This window comes from Hydractinia symbiolongicarpus, chromosome 2 (assembly GCF_029227915.1).
Source record: "Hydractinia symbiolongicarpus strain clone_291-10 chromosome 2, HSymV2.1, whole genome shotgun sequence".
NCBI classification, from domain to species: Eukaryota; Metazoa; Cnidaria; class Hydrozoa; order Anthoathecata; family Hydractiniidae; genus Hydractinia; species Hydractinia symbiolongicarpus.
In genome coordinates, this window is record NC_079876.1 from 16,309,899 (window position 1) to 16,326,436 (window position 16,538).

The 16,538-nt window shown below is 31.4% G+C and overlaps 2 protein-coding genes across 2 annotated transcripts in view; one reads left to right on the forward strand and one right to left on the reverse strand.

Moving 5' to 3' along the window:
- Window positions 1–11,398, reverse strand: part of LOC130629674 (spindle assembly abnormal protein 6 homolog) — a 38,347-nt gene extending 26,949 nt beyond the window's left edge. The window contains exons 1-5 of the mRNA XM_057442971.1: window positions 11,275–11,398; window positions 10,840–10,900; window positions 10,040–10,119; window positions 8,829–8,933; window positions 6,394–6,553 (exon numbers count right to left, since the gene is read on the reverse strand). Of these exons, the coding sequence (XP_057298954.1) occupies window positions 6,394–6,553; window positions 8,829–8,933; window positions 10,040–10,119; window positions 10,840–10,900; window positions 11,275–11,357 (489 nt within the window). The 5' untranslated portion in view covers window positions 11,358–11,398. The remainder of the gene's footprint in view (window positions 1–6,393; window positions 6,554–8,828; window positions 8,934–10,039; window positions 10,120–10,839; window positions 10,901–11,274) is intronic.
- Window positions 4,366–6,162, forward strand: LOC130629679 (uncharacterized). The gene is made up of 5 exons (XM_057442985.1): window positions 4,366–4,535; window positions 4,688–4,820; window positions 5,380–5,442; window positions 5,543–5,617; window positions 5,727–6,162. Exons 1-5 carry the CDS (start codon window positions 4,456–4,458, stop codon window positions 5,919–5,921), a joined length of 546 nt encoding a protein of 181 aa, XP_057298968.1. The 5' UTR covers window positions 4,366–4,455; the 3' UTR covers window positions 5,922–6,162.
- Window positions 11,399–16,538: the final 5,140 nt, after the last annotated feature.

A 16,538-nucleotide genomic window follows, 5' to 3' on the forward strand; every position in this document is an offset into this window, starting at 1 on the left:
TTCTTTACCATTATCAGCTAGAAACTTCCTTGGTTGAACAAAATTTTTCAAAGATAATATTTCAAAGATAATATCTGTTATTACATCTTTGTCTTTCGTCTTTGTCAATTTTGCTGATGAAAATCTGGTAAAAACATCTATGATATGGATAAACCATAATGATTGCGAAAGTTGCACAAGATCTAGAGCCACACACTGGTTAAATTCTGATGACATTGGTAAGCCAACAATAGGGCGCGGTCTTGGTTTTCTGTATTTGATGCACACTTCACAAGAGTTTGATACTTCATCGATGACTTTCATAATTTCACTTCGGTCATTTAAGAAGGAATTAGATGCTTTGATGAGAAATTTTAATTTTTCAGCACTTGGATGGCAAAATTGACGATGAAGTTTGATAATCTTACTTTTTCTTGATTTTGTACTTGCACAAACAAAGGCAACCTGGGGTAACAAGTGGTCATGTTTCTTTCCATCCATCTCTATTATGTTGTTGTTCAAAGGTATGCAATAATGACCTGTAGTGGTAAATTTTAAAGGATGGTATTCTCCAAACATTGTAACCGAATCGTTGATAAAATCTAAAACTGCCTCTGCTTTTTTCATGGAAGCTTGACTCAGTAACAAAGGAATTTCGTTTGGGACAATTTCTGTCTCCAGATAAACTTCGTTTGAGCCAATAATTACAGGTAAGGACACTCTTTTCATAGAACAAACTGCTTCACTATCTCCAAATTTAAATCTTATTTGGCTGGGATGCTCTTCGGGCAATCTATCATTTTCAAGATTATCAATAAAACATTGATACCAAGTATTACCACAAACGGTCTTTGTGCAACCACAGTCTAAAACTGCACATGACAGAGTTTCGCCGACCAGAGATTGCATTTCATCTTCTCTGATTTTTGCAAAAAACGTAACCTTAGAATGACTGTCATCTTTTCTAACATCCTCAGGTTCCTGGTTCTCATAAGAGTGTGGAAAGTTTGAAGCCCAGTGATATATAGATTCGCAAATATTGCATCTTCATGGACTTCCAGATTGATCGGATGGATTCATTCTTCTATTGTTGGGTCTGGTTTTTCTTCCTGCATATCTCTGATTTGAAGCAGTTGCAGGTCTTCCTCTTCTAAACCTTGAGCGTTGATATCCCCCCCTTTGAGTGAAGTAATTTTGCTCAATTGTATCTGCACTTGCCTGAAGAACTGGTTCTATCTTTACTTCAGTATTTGTTCCTAATGAGGCCACCGTATCCCCAAATATTTTCTTTAACTGCCGTACCATTGCATCATACCGTAGTTCATTTAAAGTTGCTCTTGCTAACTGTTGCTGCTCTGGTGTAAGGTTGGCACTTTGTAGAACTCTATATGCCAACACTCCATCAGGAAGTACCATATTATGTCCTTGGATCTTATGGTATAACCGTTCAAACTCTATAAGATAGTCATTCATACTCATCTCAGGTGGTCGCTTAAATCTTTCAAAGGTTTCATAAGCTAGGTAAGCAGTTTGATTCTCATCTTTTAAATATATTTTGTCCAATCTGTTAGTAATGGCTTTTACTCCAGTTGCTGCACTTATCTGTTCAATGTCTAATTCTAGAACGGATTCTTTAGCTTTCCCTCTTAAGCCCATGAATATAGCTGGCCCTTGTTTTTCTGCCTTTAATTCTGTCAGTGCTTGCCATATTTGCACTTCTTTTTTCCAATCTTTGTAACTCGTCTCTTTGTCTAATGATGGTGGGGGGACCCAACTTTTTGACATTTCACTTTTTTTCCTCTGCTACCATTGTTAAATAGGAATATATATAAAGACTAACCTGTAGGTTATCTTAACAATAGTTCTTTCTGTGTATAACGCAACGCTAAATGAGTGTGATTGATTCAACTCAACACTATTGAACACCACTCTGACTAAACACAACGAATTACCAATGATACTGGTTCAACACAATTAAAACCCCACCACCAAGTGATTCTTATTAGTAATCGCCTGGATAGAAGATCAACAGGAGTCCCATTTACGAGGAAAAAAATAAAGTCTTACTCTGCAAAAACAACAGAAAAGACCAAGGCAAAGTTTTTTGAATTTTTCTTCAAATATCTTCTAAGAATGGAGTTGCTTATTAACAAGGTTTGTGTTAATTCATATTTTTTTCTGTTTTAATCAGTACATCACAGGAGACCTGATATATTTGCTTTCCTCTTATACATATTTCAATTTTTTTTGTTGACATGCTTTGTTGACAATGTATTTCCACAATTGTTAGTCTTACAAATATTATACTAAAAGGGTAAAATAACTGAATAAATTAATATAGAAAATTGATAACTTCTTTTGCTTGGTTAACTAGGAAACACTTGTTTCAACCTGTTGTCCACATAGTTGGGTGATCTCACTTGCTTCAGAAACATCAGTTGATGATATCATCACAAACATAACTTTTCATCAAAAAATTAGAACCCTATATAAATTATGTTCTATCCAATAAAAGCAATTGGAAAAGAAATTCTTTAAAAAAAAATTTTTCACAACACTGTTTTTCCGCATAAAACCAATTTTTTAATACATTTTTACCTTCTTTTCTCATACTTTCATTAATAAGTGAGATAGATCATACATGTACGTTTATTAGAAGGCCAATTTGCAATACAAAAATATACAAACTGAGATGTCTAGAACGAGCAATGAGAACTATTTCGATATTTTTTTTGTTAATTTATTCACTCATATAATCTATTATTATCATTATTATTATTATTATTGCAATTATTTACCCAGGAAAGCCTCTTCAGTTCCTATTGGTACTGCTATCAACGAGGGCGAAGGGGGTACTACAGCATTTAAAGCTCCCATTGGAGCTACAAAGTCGTGCAAGCACAGCAATCGTTCAACTAGACAACCGCCTAAGATATCAATCCTATTCTCATGCTGAACACTAAGCAGAAAGGATAGATTCACACTTTTATAGTCTCTGGCATGACTCGACCTCCTGACAAAATTTAAAGTGGAAAAAAGGTTTGGAATCCTTTTTTTAGATTTTGAATTTAAAATTCCAACTTATTATGCATGACATCATGAAGTAGCTCTAGGTGAGGTATTGGATTTACCAGTTTTAATAAGGCATATGGGTTAAATATGTGTTAAGCCATTTAAATAGACGTTATGAAAATTTTACAGCAATCACAATGAATAATTTCGCATAATCAGCGAAACTTTAAGCTCAATAAAGAAAAGCGATAAAGATTTTTCAAAACAATAAAATATTCCTAGACAACTTTCCAAGTTTTCACACATAAAACAAGCTCGATTTTTTCACAAGAGTTAAGCTATAATTCTGATGCCTAATTTATGCAGCATAATTAAAGTTTGATGCAAAATCTTGAGCAGAAAATAAGCTTGATAAAAAATTGTCATTAGCTCTACATTTCTAGCTTTTACTGGAAGACCCTTATGCAAGTTAATTCTAAAATGGAAGGCAATGCAAGTATCCAATATAAAATCTAATGTACAAAATTTTATTAAAACAAAGATTAGTCATGTGCTTTTAACTTGATACAAATTCTTACAGAAATAAATAAGAAAATAGAGTTTTCTAATATGATATTGAATCACCAATGTTGGTAGATTTATATTTGCCCACAAAGAAAAATTTCAATGCAGGCTTTGTTTGCTCAAATAATTTGATCAGTTTTCCACTCTAAAGCTCTTGGATGCCTCGAAAAAGCTCTTAGCAGGATAAATAGCTTATTCACAGTCAAAAGTTTTATTTCCATTTAAAAACCCTGAAAACAAAACTACTTCTTTTGAATTTTTAAATAAACTACTTTTGGTACCTTTTTCATGCATTAATTCTGCAACAAATCGGAAGATATAAGAAGAATAAAAAAAATTTATGTAAGTAATTATTTTTAGTAACTGTTGATGACTTATTTCATGACTTTAAATACAAAGAGATTATTAGTCAGTCTCAGTAAACTTGATGTTGAATCTAATACCTTTTACTTAAGTGTGAATATTTATTTTTAAATGAGTTTTTTTTGTTTTGTGCTTAAAATAACTTGTTTTATCATCAGAATTTTTGCTTCTGTGTTATCATTATCTATTATAACTTACTGTTTTAAAATGTACTTGCAACACCTAAGGAAACAATAAGTTAAAATGCCAAACAAGTCATTCGAAATGAACAAATAAAAAAAACAGGTCACATTTTTCGCTATAACAAAATATTTTGTCATAGAAAACATTACTTCACTTCCTTCCTTATTGTTATGTTTATTTATCTTCCTATTTTAACATTTTATTTGTTTAATAAATTCCACATTCGTCTGGACCTTTGTTGTTTAAAATTTGTCAGCATTACGAGAAAAAATAACAAGATTGTTTGAAGTATTCATGAAAACAAACAAAACATCATAAGGCAAATAAAACATTTTGAAAGGAAGGAAGATTGTAATGTTTTTAAACAATATCTTCAACTTTATAATCCGACAATTTTGGTTGTGCATACAACACACAATACATACAGATGACAGGTTCTTAGTTTTTTCTATATCATAGTGGGTTTATATATTAGGCTACTGCTACTGATGACTGCAATAAAAATTATATGTGTCCAGTTAGGCTTATTATAATTTAAACTAAACTTGATGAAGCAGATAAAACTGTTTCAAACTTCAAATTCTAGATCTAAATTTGCAAAGAATTCCACACATGCAGGAATGGTGACACAAAGAAAATTAAGTATTCGTAAGGGCATGACCGAAAGACAAGTCAAAAGAAGACGACGCATTAACCATATGATTGACGCCATTTTGAATGTAAGTTTTGAAGTATTTCACGCCAGACACAAATTATCTACCATGTTTATCTTCTTGTCTATTCTTATCCTTACCTATATTCCAGAAAATTATCGAGGCACATTAATGTTAATTAAATGCCCCCCAGGACGTTAAAAAGGCTACAAATTAATTTCACGTGTAATAAAGTTTAAACATATATAATTTTCTAGCAATCGAAATACATCTTGGCTTGATTGACGCAAAAAAATTAGTATTGTCCTGATATGTTTACTCAACTGTATGTAAGACATGCTATTGGGCAGATTTTAAGGATAAAAAGAGCTAAATTGAAAAAATTGAATTATTTTTATTAGATGTTATGTTTGTATTAATTTTCTTTGTGTTATTGTGTTATTTCTGTGATTGTTTATTTTATGCCTCATTAATTTCCTGGAATATGGTATATTCAGCTTGGCACAACGACTTCAAATTTACATGTCCTATTTCAATAACTGATGCATGAACAAAAATCTTGATAGTTCAAGGACCTTTAGCCAGAGTTGTTTTATAATTTTTTTAACTAAATTTTCATTTGCAGGAATCACACATTAAACCAATTGAATGCCCTTACCAGTGTGGTGAATTTGGTCACCCTGACGAGGTATATTATACTTCAATTAACAAACCACGCTACTTAACATTAATAAATACCAATAAGTGCTCAAACTAAAATTTTCAGCTTTTGAATTTGTGTTATTTAGATCATCAAGCACAAAAAGAATTGTCCCAATCAATTTGTTGATTGTTCATTTTACTTGGCAGGGTGTCATGCGCAGGTATGCAAAATTACAAATTTGCTAGCATTTTGACATAAGAAAAAATTCAAGCTTAAAGTGTGAAAGTAGAATGTTGATCAAGTAAAACTATGTTTGAATAAATTTTTAGATGATGCGAAAGGATGTAGCAAAACATAACACCGCATGTAAAGAAATTCATGAATTATTTAAACGTATCGACGCTTTAGAGAGTTTTCTCATAAACATAAAAACAGAAACATTTGCTCTGTGGAATCGTTTTCATGTTATGGATAGAATGTTTTTAAAGTTTACCAAATGGATGGCAGCTACAGCTGTGTCATAAGTATGCAGAAAATTTTAAACAAAGTCTTAGAAAGACTAAAAATACTTTTATTTAGTCGAAAATATGACAAGTCAAAGAAATATGCTTCATAGAGAAGAAAGATTATCAACTTTTTTTGTCTTTCTTGACATTTTTTTTATTTATTTATTTAACATTATTTAGTGATGTAAAGTTGTAATATAACATACTACTTAACTAAAGTTTTTAGCTAAGTTTGAATTAACAATTGCATTTATAACTTCCGATGTCCCAATTTTTTTGCACGTAGACACCTAACTATACAACAAGCCTAATTTTCCATAGACAAAGCTCAATTAAACTTTATGAGCTATACAGTCGAATTAGTAGGACACTATTGTTTAGCAACCATGTGCATCCGTCGTTTGTTCTGATCCTCAAACTTTGTGACTGTTGATGCTCCTGGACCTTTGTAACTGCAGAAAATAAGCACATCTACTATAAAGACACTCACTTTCAAGGATTTTAAACATAAAGCCAAGTAATTTTTTATTTCTTCGTTGTTTCCAACAACAAACTTCAATGACAGGTGAACTAAGTGTTTAAATGGATTAGTTTCAACAACATCCAAAACACCATGCGATGGGCTGGAGGTTGTAAAATGGAGTAGAAATCTGAAACAAAAATAATAAAAAAAAGATTTGAATATGAAATTAACAGACCAAAAATTCTCATTTCAAAAATCACACCATGTATCTGCATGGGAGACACAAAGTAAATTGCATTATTTTAGGCTGTGACAATGGCTTTTTAACTGAACGTAAAAAGTGCAAGAAAATATCCTGTAAAGACTTTCCATGCAGCTAATGCCTAATACTTAAACAAACTATAAAAGCCATGTTTTCAAACTGAGAAATATCTTCAGCTGATTAATATTCTATCACTCATGCCTATCCTAAGGAGTCATATTTTACTTGATGCATTCAAAAGTTGAAGGGGAACTCCAGTAAAAATCACTTTTTTTCTTTTTTCTTTTATACGTACTCAGAAAAGCATAAGAAATCAAAAAAAAACTTACTTCACTTGTTTTCCTTATTTAAAATTTTTGTACTAGCCTTCGCATATTCAACTTTTTTCTCATAAAAAACAAGCAGGCGCAATTTCATTTAGGACTGGACCCGATTATAAATAATGACATCACATCGTGCAGAAAGTTTAGGCGAGTGCAGAGAACGCTCATGTTAAGACCTATAGCTTACATTAAATCGCTTTTTGTATGTAATTTACGTTTAAATCTTTTAAAAATGGTTAGTTGCTTTGCGTTTCGATGTACAATCGGCCAGAAAAGTATAAAGAAGTAAGATTTCACAGAATCCCGTCTGTGAAAAAGAAAGAACTCAAACAAAAAAGGCTAAACAAAATACGTCGTGCAGGTGATCTACCAAGCGATCAAAGTTTTTATACTTAGTTGGTGCACTTCACAGATAGTTCTTTTAAAAGAGATCTCCAGGAAATAAATTTCCATATTAAAATATTGCCACTTTGTAAAAATGCCAATTTAGCTGGTGAACGCGATCAAAGTTTCTCATTTCTTCTCATTTCATTATTTGTACTTATATCCACAGAACACAACCAAATAACGTTTTGTGTATTTTTATAATAAACAAAAGAACATTATACCAATTTCCAATACAATCACCGACAAAAAAATTTTCTAGTTACACATGTATCTTTCGTAGCGCTCAAGTTTCTATTCTTTGTTTTTCAAAAAAAAACCTTTTTAATGGCAGGACATGTCGAATATTGTTAGGGGGTAAATGTACCCATTTTCTTCAATCTTTGTTACTGTTTAAGGCTCTATGTAATGCTGATAATGCAGTTTCTAAAAAAGCTTTGTCAAAACAACCATTTATAAATCAGTAGCTTCTGCAACACATTTATGACCTATCATAATCATAAGAATGATTTTTATTTACACAATAATAATACCCCCATTTTATTAACTTATCACGACCCAAACATTATTCGATCTTTCAATCACGCATTTCAATTGTCCTCCATCACGGAGAAAATTCCAACGTTACATAAAATTTGTTTGCATTTGTGCGGAGGAAAAATATTACTGAACTGAAATTGGCTGTAAAGTAGGAAAGATTTTTTATTGAAGCGAATGATAAAGTTTTTTGAGAAAACGAATGTTAAAAAAAGCGATTAAATATATTTTTTATTTCTTTACAAAGAAAATATTTTGCTAAGAGCGTTGCTTTGAGTCAGTAACAGACAGCTCGTCACTTTGCATCATTATTAATTTCTCCCTTGTGAGACTCAAGAGGTTCGAAGTTGTGTGGCTGTAGCTTTGTAAAGTGTTTTTCATGAAGAGAATTATCTGATTCTATGTTTTCAATTTATAATCTTCGTCATTATTACAAGACGTCTTATCAACGAACAATGTAAACAGTAAGTAAACAAACTTTTAGAAGGTGTGCTGCTGAGCTCACGGACTTTCTGCACAATGTGACGTATGCTCATTTATTCGAACCTAGTCCCCTCGACCTTGCAAATTTATTTAAAATTGAAGATTTTTACAGACCCGATTAAGATATAAAAAAATATTTTTAACGATTGTAAAAGGTTTATTCTAACATTTTTTTGCATTGTCTTATCAAAATAACAATTTTTTCAAAAAATATTTTTTCACTGGAGTGCCCCTTTAAACTTAACACCACAGAACTATTCAAACCAGTCTCTATAAAAGAACTCAAAAAATGGTCATGTTGATAGGTTACATAATTCGGATTTTACTAAAGTAGCCCAAGACAATATGACGTAACATTACATGACGTGAAGTTTACCTTTTATAATGGAAGAATGTTTGGTTTTTGCTTACATCACTAAAGCAAAAAAATAAAACCTCTTCCTAAACTCCTACGTGAGTCCAGAAATGTTTACCTTGGCACTGTATTGTTTTGTTCGGTGATGCATAGTTCCAATAAGTCAATAAACTTTTGCGGAAAAGCAGAGAAGTCAACCAGCAGTCCCTGTTGGTTCTTTAAGCTATTAAAAAAAAAAAAAAAAAGTGAATGTTTTTATTCAAAATTGCTATGAAAATAAACATTTTTTTAACTAGAAAAAATAAAGAATAAACTAAGAAACTATTGGAGTTCTATTATTTTAAGGGACAGAATTAATTTGAAAGTGAATGTTTAAGTCTTTATAAAAAACCCTGTTGCATGGCTGATTCCATATTAGGAAAATTTTTAGAGTTTTAGTCTTCGCTCATGTTGGCTTGAAAATAGAAAAAGCATGGGTGATCAATTTTTAAATCTTTGCATGTCTTTACACAAATATTATATAACTGTTGTCAACCTGTCTTTTATATATCGCATTTCATGTTTCCATAACAGATACACAAACAGACAGATGACAGCTAATTAAAGATATTAATGATGATATGTATACAAATATTTGTGAATTGGTCTTACAATTCAGCATAGAAATACCAATTAATTAATTTTACAATTAAGCATAGAATTTTTTTGGAATACAAACATTGAATGTCAAATTTCATTCATGTTTAAACTAGTAAAAAATACTAATAACAACACTTAAATGAATTTAAAGTTTTTTAGCTTAATATTATTTTAGAGTTCATGCTGTTAGGAAGCAGTAAAGATATTATATATAATGCTCCAACAGTGAATACAGAGCTTTAATTTTCTAATTTTAGGAGAATGTAGGAGGTTTGGAGTTAGAATAAAACCTAAAAAGAAACAATAATCAAGCCTATATGCCAGAGATTGTTTAATTTGACCTAATTTACAGCAATTATAAAAAATCTCTTAGGCTAATTCCGTCTGTAATGTGCATAGTGAATATGTATATATATATGTTTGAAAAGGTTGTCCACACAAAGAAAACAATAGCTTGGGGTGTGTGATTCACCATGCAAGTGTTTTACGTTGGTATGAAAAAGTAGTTAAACATATTTTGACATAGGTTACACAACTGCTGTGATATTCTTGCAACAAAAGTTATTTAAAATGCCGACTTACAAGGGTTGCAACAGGTAATTTCAAAAAAAAAAACTTATCATTTAAAATGTAAATGATGGATCTTATACATGGCAAGGCCTGCATGAGTTGTTTGCAAAAAATACTTACTTTTGGAAATCGTCTTCACTCAACGTCAGTGTTTGCAAGAAAAATAGATCTGTTGAATCAGTCAGTTGAACATATAATTCCTAAAATACAAAGAAATTGGTAGTTTAATAATTTTAAATTGGAAGCTAATTTGTGGTTAGTACTATTTGTTGTGCCCATAGCTTTTATTTTATTTAAATAGTTATAGCTGCTTCTGCTTTTTGCAGCTATAAAATTAGACAAATTTTAGATTAGCAGACAGTTTTCTATTAAAAGAGTATTTCTTTGGGTGTGGGAATTTAATTCACACAGTAAAAATATCTTTGTAAAATGTTCTGGGCACACCCACATGGGAAGTACAAGCAATTTTAATACATCCTTTTTTAAACTAAATGTTAGTTTTTATTCATAGCATGAAGTAACAACCAAAAATTAACTTGAAACAATTGATAAATCTCACAAATTAAGTAGGCCTTTTCTGACTGACCAATTTTCATTTCCATTTCCCTGAGCTTTTTATGACTGAAACAACACTTTCTGACTTACATAAGTTAACTTAGATGTCAATAACAGAGTTTTAAACAACAACAATACCAAACTTTTATTAAAATTTAATATACAATTCCATGACTTTTTGAGCCAATTTTAAAACTTCCCACCTTTTCCAGAGAATGGTGGCCACACTAAATTTGTATGTTTCAATACTTCATCTAAATTATTTAGTGTGCATGTATATGTGCATGCTATTATACACTTTCCTCTTTAAAAAGACTATGCACACCAAAAAAATACCTAAAAAAACATTCTAAAAAAATAGTTACCTTGTGATGAATAGCAGATGATGTTGGTCTCAATGACACAGCAATGTTTAATACTGTTTTTCTGGAAAAAAATAAAAACAAATAACAACCAAAACTTGTATTGGTAGTTTGTTTTCAAAACTAAACAATTATGTTCTACAATAGAAAACAAAAATAAAAAAAATATTGCAACCATTACATAAAGCCAGTTTGGAAAAATTTGCTGACAAGAAACCTCTTTGGAACTTTGGTCTGGAATTAATCCATTGAAAATGGTTTATTTGTTGCAACAACCATTTTTTTAGAAATATGCGATACTACAAACCATTGATAAAAAATATGAATCGCAATTTTACCAATTTTTTTAGAGAGTAATTTGTGAAGATGCCATTTTGATTGACATATTTTAAATTGTGACGTGCTAGTTTGAACTCTGTTTTTTATAAATGAACAAACCTTTGTTCATAATCTTTTAGCAATACTGTCACACTCTTCGAAAACAATGTATTTTCTGAAACAGACATAATGGTACTGTGCATATATGTGTAATTTTTAGTATTACTATAAATATAAAATGCAGTTATTTACAAGTAAAGAACACAATCTTATATATTAATATACAAGGTGTAATCCAGCGTTGTCAGTAGCTGTTTAGTGATTATTTCCTAATCAAAATTTACCCCTGAATTTCCAATACAATAAATTAATGAATGGAATTTTATATATACTAAAAAGAAGGCAGGACAACCACATCATAACACAGAACAAAGTACCATCTTTAGCCAGCGATCTTTTTGGGGCAGCCTAAAAAATATTCCAAATTGGGGCATAACCGCCCAAATGTGGAATTTGTGGAATATGTAAATGTTATAAGTAATTTTAGCTTTTTGTTAATAAAACTTGATACCCTAGATGTAATAGGGGAGAGTTTTTGGCCAATAACAAAAAAAAAAAGAAAAAGAAAATCAAGCCTCTTTAATAAATGAGTTGCAGCGTGACGTAATGTTTTGATTTTGCATCAAGAAGGATGGACATGCGCATGCATGTGCACAGGCAAAAAATATAAACAACAAACTGGGTCAATCTAAAATATTAAGTGTAAAAAAAAACTTATGCTAAAATATCTAATGTCTGCTTTTAAACAGAGAAATAATAGTTGAGAAAAAACAATTTCAATTCACTTTTAACCTTAAAAATGTATAAATTAGCATAAAGAATAAATTTGGCTATGTGGTTCTTCTTTTCTTGCCTGTCAGGATGCACACGCATATACTGAACTTTGTAAATATTTACAACTCACCTATAGCTCTCAATACTAAAAACTAAAATATTTGTTGATAAAATTATTATACCAAATCGGGAAACAAAATCCAGTGTGTTGCAAATCCGTAATTGGCTTCCAAGGAAAACATCAACATACTCTTAAGACTTTTTGCAAAGACAAGTAGGTTGCAAAGCCTAATTGTAAACATACAACATGAACTTAATCTCAAACATCTCTCAAAAAAAATATTATATCTAAACAAATTTCTTGCCCTCTTGCAGGTGGGTACAAGATATAAAAATTGAGAGAGTACATTGTAGCTAAAAAATAGAAGTATATAGGTAAAATTAACATATAAAAATTTGGCATTTTAAATGAGTAAGAAGCATATAAACATTGCCTTATAAACGTTGTTTAGCCACACAGCTGTTTCGAAGCGGACAAAAATGATACGAAAAAATAATTCGAATTACCCTCTCAGTTAAAACAGGATATCTCAAAAACGAAATAAAATTTTTATATTCTGTAAAAAGAATAATAATCTCAGATAAATTGTCCATATTAATAAAAGAAAAAATTTTTTAGACACCTGTCCGAAATTGGTATATTTAGGCCAAAATGTCTAAAAATGACTTAAAAATTATCATTTAGATGAATGTCTTCCACAAATCTCCAGAATAAAGTTAAGGAAACATGTTTTTATGGTCCACATGTTAGGTTAAATATCTGGAATAAAAATTAATTAATTTTATTACTGTCCGAAATTGTCCAAAGGGTTATTTTTGGGCCAAATGTGAGACCTATGTGAAAAACGGCCTTTAGGGCCTCAATGTATGCTTAAAATTCGTTTATTAACTGAATAAAAAACATTACTTTGGATTCTGAGGCCATTAAAGATGATGTAGATGTAATATTTATCTGTCCGAAATTGTCCAAAGGGTCACTTTTGGTCCTAAGAGTTTTTGGGCCAAATATGTGACATCATACATTAAATAAAACGTCATTCAGAGTAGACAGTTTCAACATTCTAGTTTATCATGCTAGTAGAAAATATCTCAAGTTGTGCATAAATAGTTTATTATATACATTAAATATATACAAAGCAATCATGTTGTGTTTTTTATAAATTGTATAAAATAGCACCCAATCTTATGATAAAGCCAAGATTAGCTAGCTAGCTAGCCATAAACACCTTTGATTTCAACAATTTTATCTTGAAAAAGCCCACCAAAGTCTTAACTAAATATAAAAAAGAAGTTTTAAGTGACTTAGCTACAAAACACAATGCAAAATGCAAAACTGTAGGACCAAAAAATAGCTAGTCTTTAAAGAAAAATACAAAACAGAAGAAAAAAGATTAAAAAAGATAACAATTAGCCACGTTTGAAGTTTTACAAGCTATAAGACAATTTATTAAAACCAAGGGTGATCTTATATCAAAAAAATAATATTAAAATCCCTGCAAAATAAAGTAGTTTACTGTTTTTCCCTTACCTCGTCCCCTGCCAAACTTTAGCTAGCTTCAAAATTGCACCGTTGTCTCGCTTATTCCAACATTTTCAAAAAATCCGGGTTTCGGATTGGGATTCCCGGGTCGAGCAATCAAGTCAAAAGTAAACACTGGGTTGCCGTAATTTTGCTGGGAAAAAACCATACCTACCAAAACATTAAACGCCATCACTGTGACTTGCTTAGAAGTTTAGATAATTATTTAATTAGACAGAAAAGGGATCACACTACATCAAATCGATGTGCACCACTTTGGCAACTTTTTCTCCTCTTTTTTAGCGAACAATAGGGGTACTATCTAAGGATACTGCTGCAGTCAATATATTTTGCAACTCACATCTCAGGTTATGGTATATTGCAACCACTTACTCACAATCGTACTCCAATAAGAACCTATCATAATAAATAAAGATACACAAAAAAATGAGTAAATAAGATTATTTATCTTATGCAAGTCAACTACATAAAGATGTGAACATAGCTGTGGCAAAACTTTTAGGCTACCAACTGTATAGAGAGAGTTATTTCTTCTCTACTCAAAATATCAATATTAGACCTTCCGTCAAGCTATATATACAAAAACCGTTTTCTCACAAATACTGGGAAAATACGCTGGTTATATAGATAACATTTGAAGGCAGGTCAAAAAATCTATTAAATCTTTTACCACTCACCACAGATAAAAAAAAACCTGTGATGGGAAAAGGACTCTGTCCACCTCCATCTTTGTTTACATTTGAAAATGTTTCGCGCCACTTGTTTGTATAGGGATAGGGCGCCAACAATGACAATATTCATTGAACGTTTCTATGCCGTGTTGGTAAAAAAAACAGAAACGGGCCCGATGCACCCAGGCAAAAACAGCTCTAATGATCAGACAGATGAAGAGTGTTCCCGTGTGCTTTACATAGGAGATAGAGCTATCAAATGGCACCCACCATAACCCGCCTTAGTCTTGTTCTTTTATCCAAGAATTGCAGTTTGTTTTTTTTTTTAGAAACTTTTTTACTTTTTTGTTTTTAAAAAATGCACTTTGAGAAATAATAAATGTATTGTCACTTTTAAAATATAATATACCCAAATATATAGCATATGCAGGATATTGCCTTGGATTCTCTGACCGAACGCAATTACGGCTCGCTGACTTAAACGCCGCCGCAAACAATCTTTGCCTACCGAAAATAATTTATGGTATATTGATGGTTACCATCAACCTTGTCCCCAGGGTCTTGTGGCCCCTGAGTCGTTATTACAAATCCAGGATAGTGGTTTCAAATAAACAGAGATGACAAAATTCATAGCGAGGCAGTATTAATCAATATTTAACCTGTCACAAAAGCAACATTGTTCTTTATTCTTCATTATTTGAATTTACATAAACGCGGGGTGAATTAGGGAACGATGTTTGAAATAATACCTGAGCATTGGAGAAAATCAGAATTAATAATTGGGGGGAAGGGAATGTTTATTTGAATTCTCGAGTACTAACTTTAAATAATCAGAGCATTACATAGTTTTAGCTCTGGAAATAACATAGCCTGAACATTAAGAAAATAATTCGTCTTTTAATTGCTAAAAAAATATTTTGTTTTCTCGATAAAGTGTTTATAGTTTTCTTTCCACATCTTCCTAAAAAACACAGTTAACAACTACTTTTGGTCAACATTTGCATTTCGTAATCGCCTCTGACTCTAGAATAAAAACCACTGTACTCTGTAATAGCCGAATTAGGGGTTGTATTGCTTTTTCCGGATGGAAAAAAACTTTGAGATTGCTACTCAATGGCGACGCAAGCAAATTTTTACACAGTTTCTTATTTAACAATATTACGCATTTTAATATCATCTCTTGAGTAATTGGGTTGCTTCTTCATTGCGTCGAGGTTAACAGGAAATATATAAGAGAAAGAAAACAAAACAAAACATTGTTTAGTACAGCTTGTTGCTCGAAAGAAAGAATAGTATTGAGCCATTGAATTTTAATTAGATGTTGTTAACCGTCTGGATTTTTCAAGCGGGCAATACGGGTTTTTAGGCATTCTGATTGGCTTAGCGCTCTTGACGACGGGCCGATATTTTGCTGTATTGCCCGTCGTCAAGAAAAATGGTAGCTTAAAATGTAAATAAGCACGTAAAAAAATATTTAAGAGGCATTGGAAATGATTATATAGCTAACTCCTACAATACATTTATCGATAAAAACATTTTCATAGGATAGAAACAAAACTATGTCAAGTTTAACAGTTAAAATAACCAGATTCATCAACATTTCGTCTGGATGCTTCTTCAACATGGGTAGTTAACTAGCTACATTGTCCATAAAAAACGATGATCTGATATCCAGTTTTATCAAAAATACTAAAAACAGGGCGACGAAATCATAAAAAATACATCTCCTCTGTCACGTATTGCCCTCACAAGCTCGGGCAATACTTTGACGTCGGTCAATATTCTATTAAAAAGGTATTTGCGTGAGTTGCGGAATCCGAAAAAAAAATTTGTTTCCCGAAATCTTTGAAATCGGGAAACATCGCAAAATTTAACGTTAGTCGTTATAATTTAAGGGAAAAACGCCGTTCACCTGTCAGCACTTCCTCATATATAAGGGGTGAATTTTTCACAGAATCTTTGTTTTCTAAGTCCAATTATTGTGTAGTTTTGGTCAGTTTTTGCTAGTTTAGCTTACGTTTATTGTAGAAGATACCTGTAGTTCTTGTTTACATTCCGACCAAAGAATATTTCAAAATAAAGGGACTCGGAGAATTTTTAGACTGTACAGAAAACATGCCTTCTGCAATGTCGTCAACATTTTTTAAGATTTCAGCTTTTTGAATATTTTTTAAAATATAAAACATGCTATTACTAAAGTAATATTTGGCTAAATGACAAGCAAAAATCTATATCATAATATCCGTATACATCTGTCTGTCTACTACACAAAATGGTAC

Excerpts from the sequence above, each read along its gene's own strand:
- LOC130629679 (XM_057442985.1), top strand. The coding sequence starts at position 4,456 with ATGTTTTTAAACAATATCTTCAACTTTATAATCCGACAATTTTGGTTG. Across the intron at positions 4,821-5,379 it reads TGATTGACGCCATTTTGAAT|GAATCACACATTAAACCAAT; the intron begins GTAAGTTTTGAA and ends TTTCATTTGCAG. Across the intron at positions 5,618-5,726 it reads TGGCAGGGTGTCATGCGCAG|ATGATGCGAAAGGATGTAGC; the intron begins GTATGCAAAATT and ends ATAAATTTTTAG.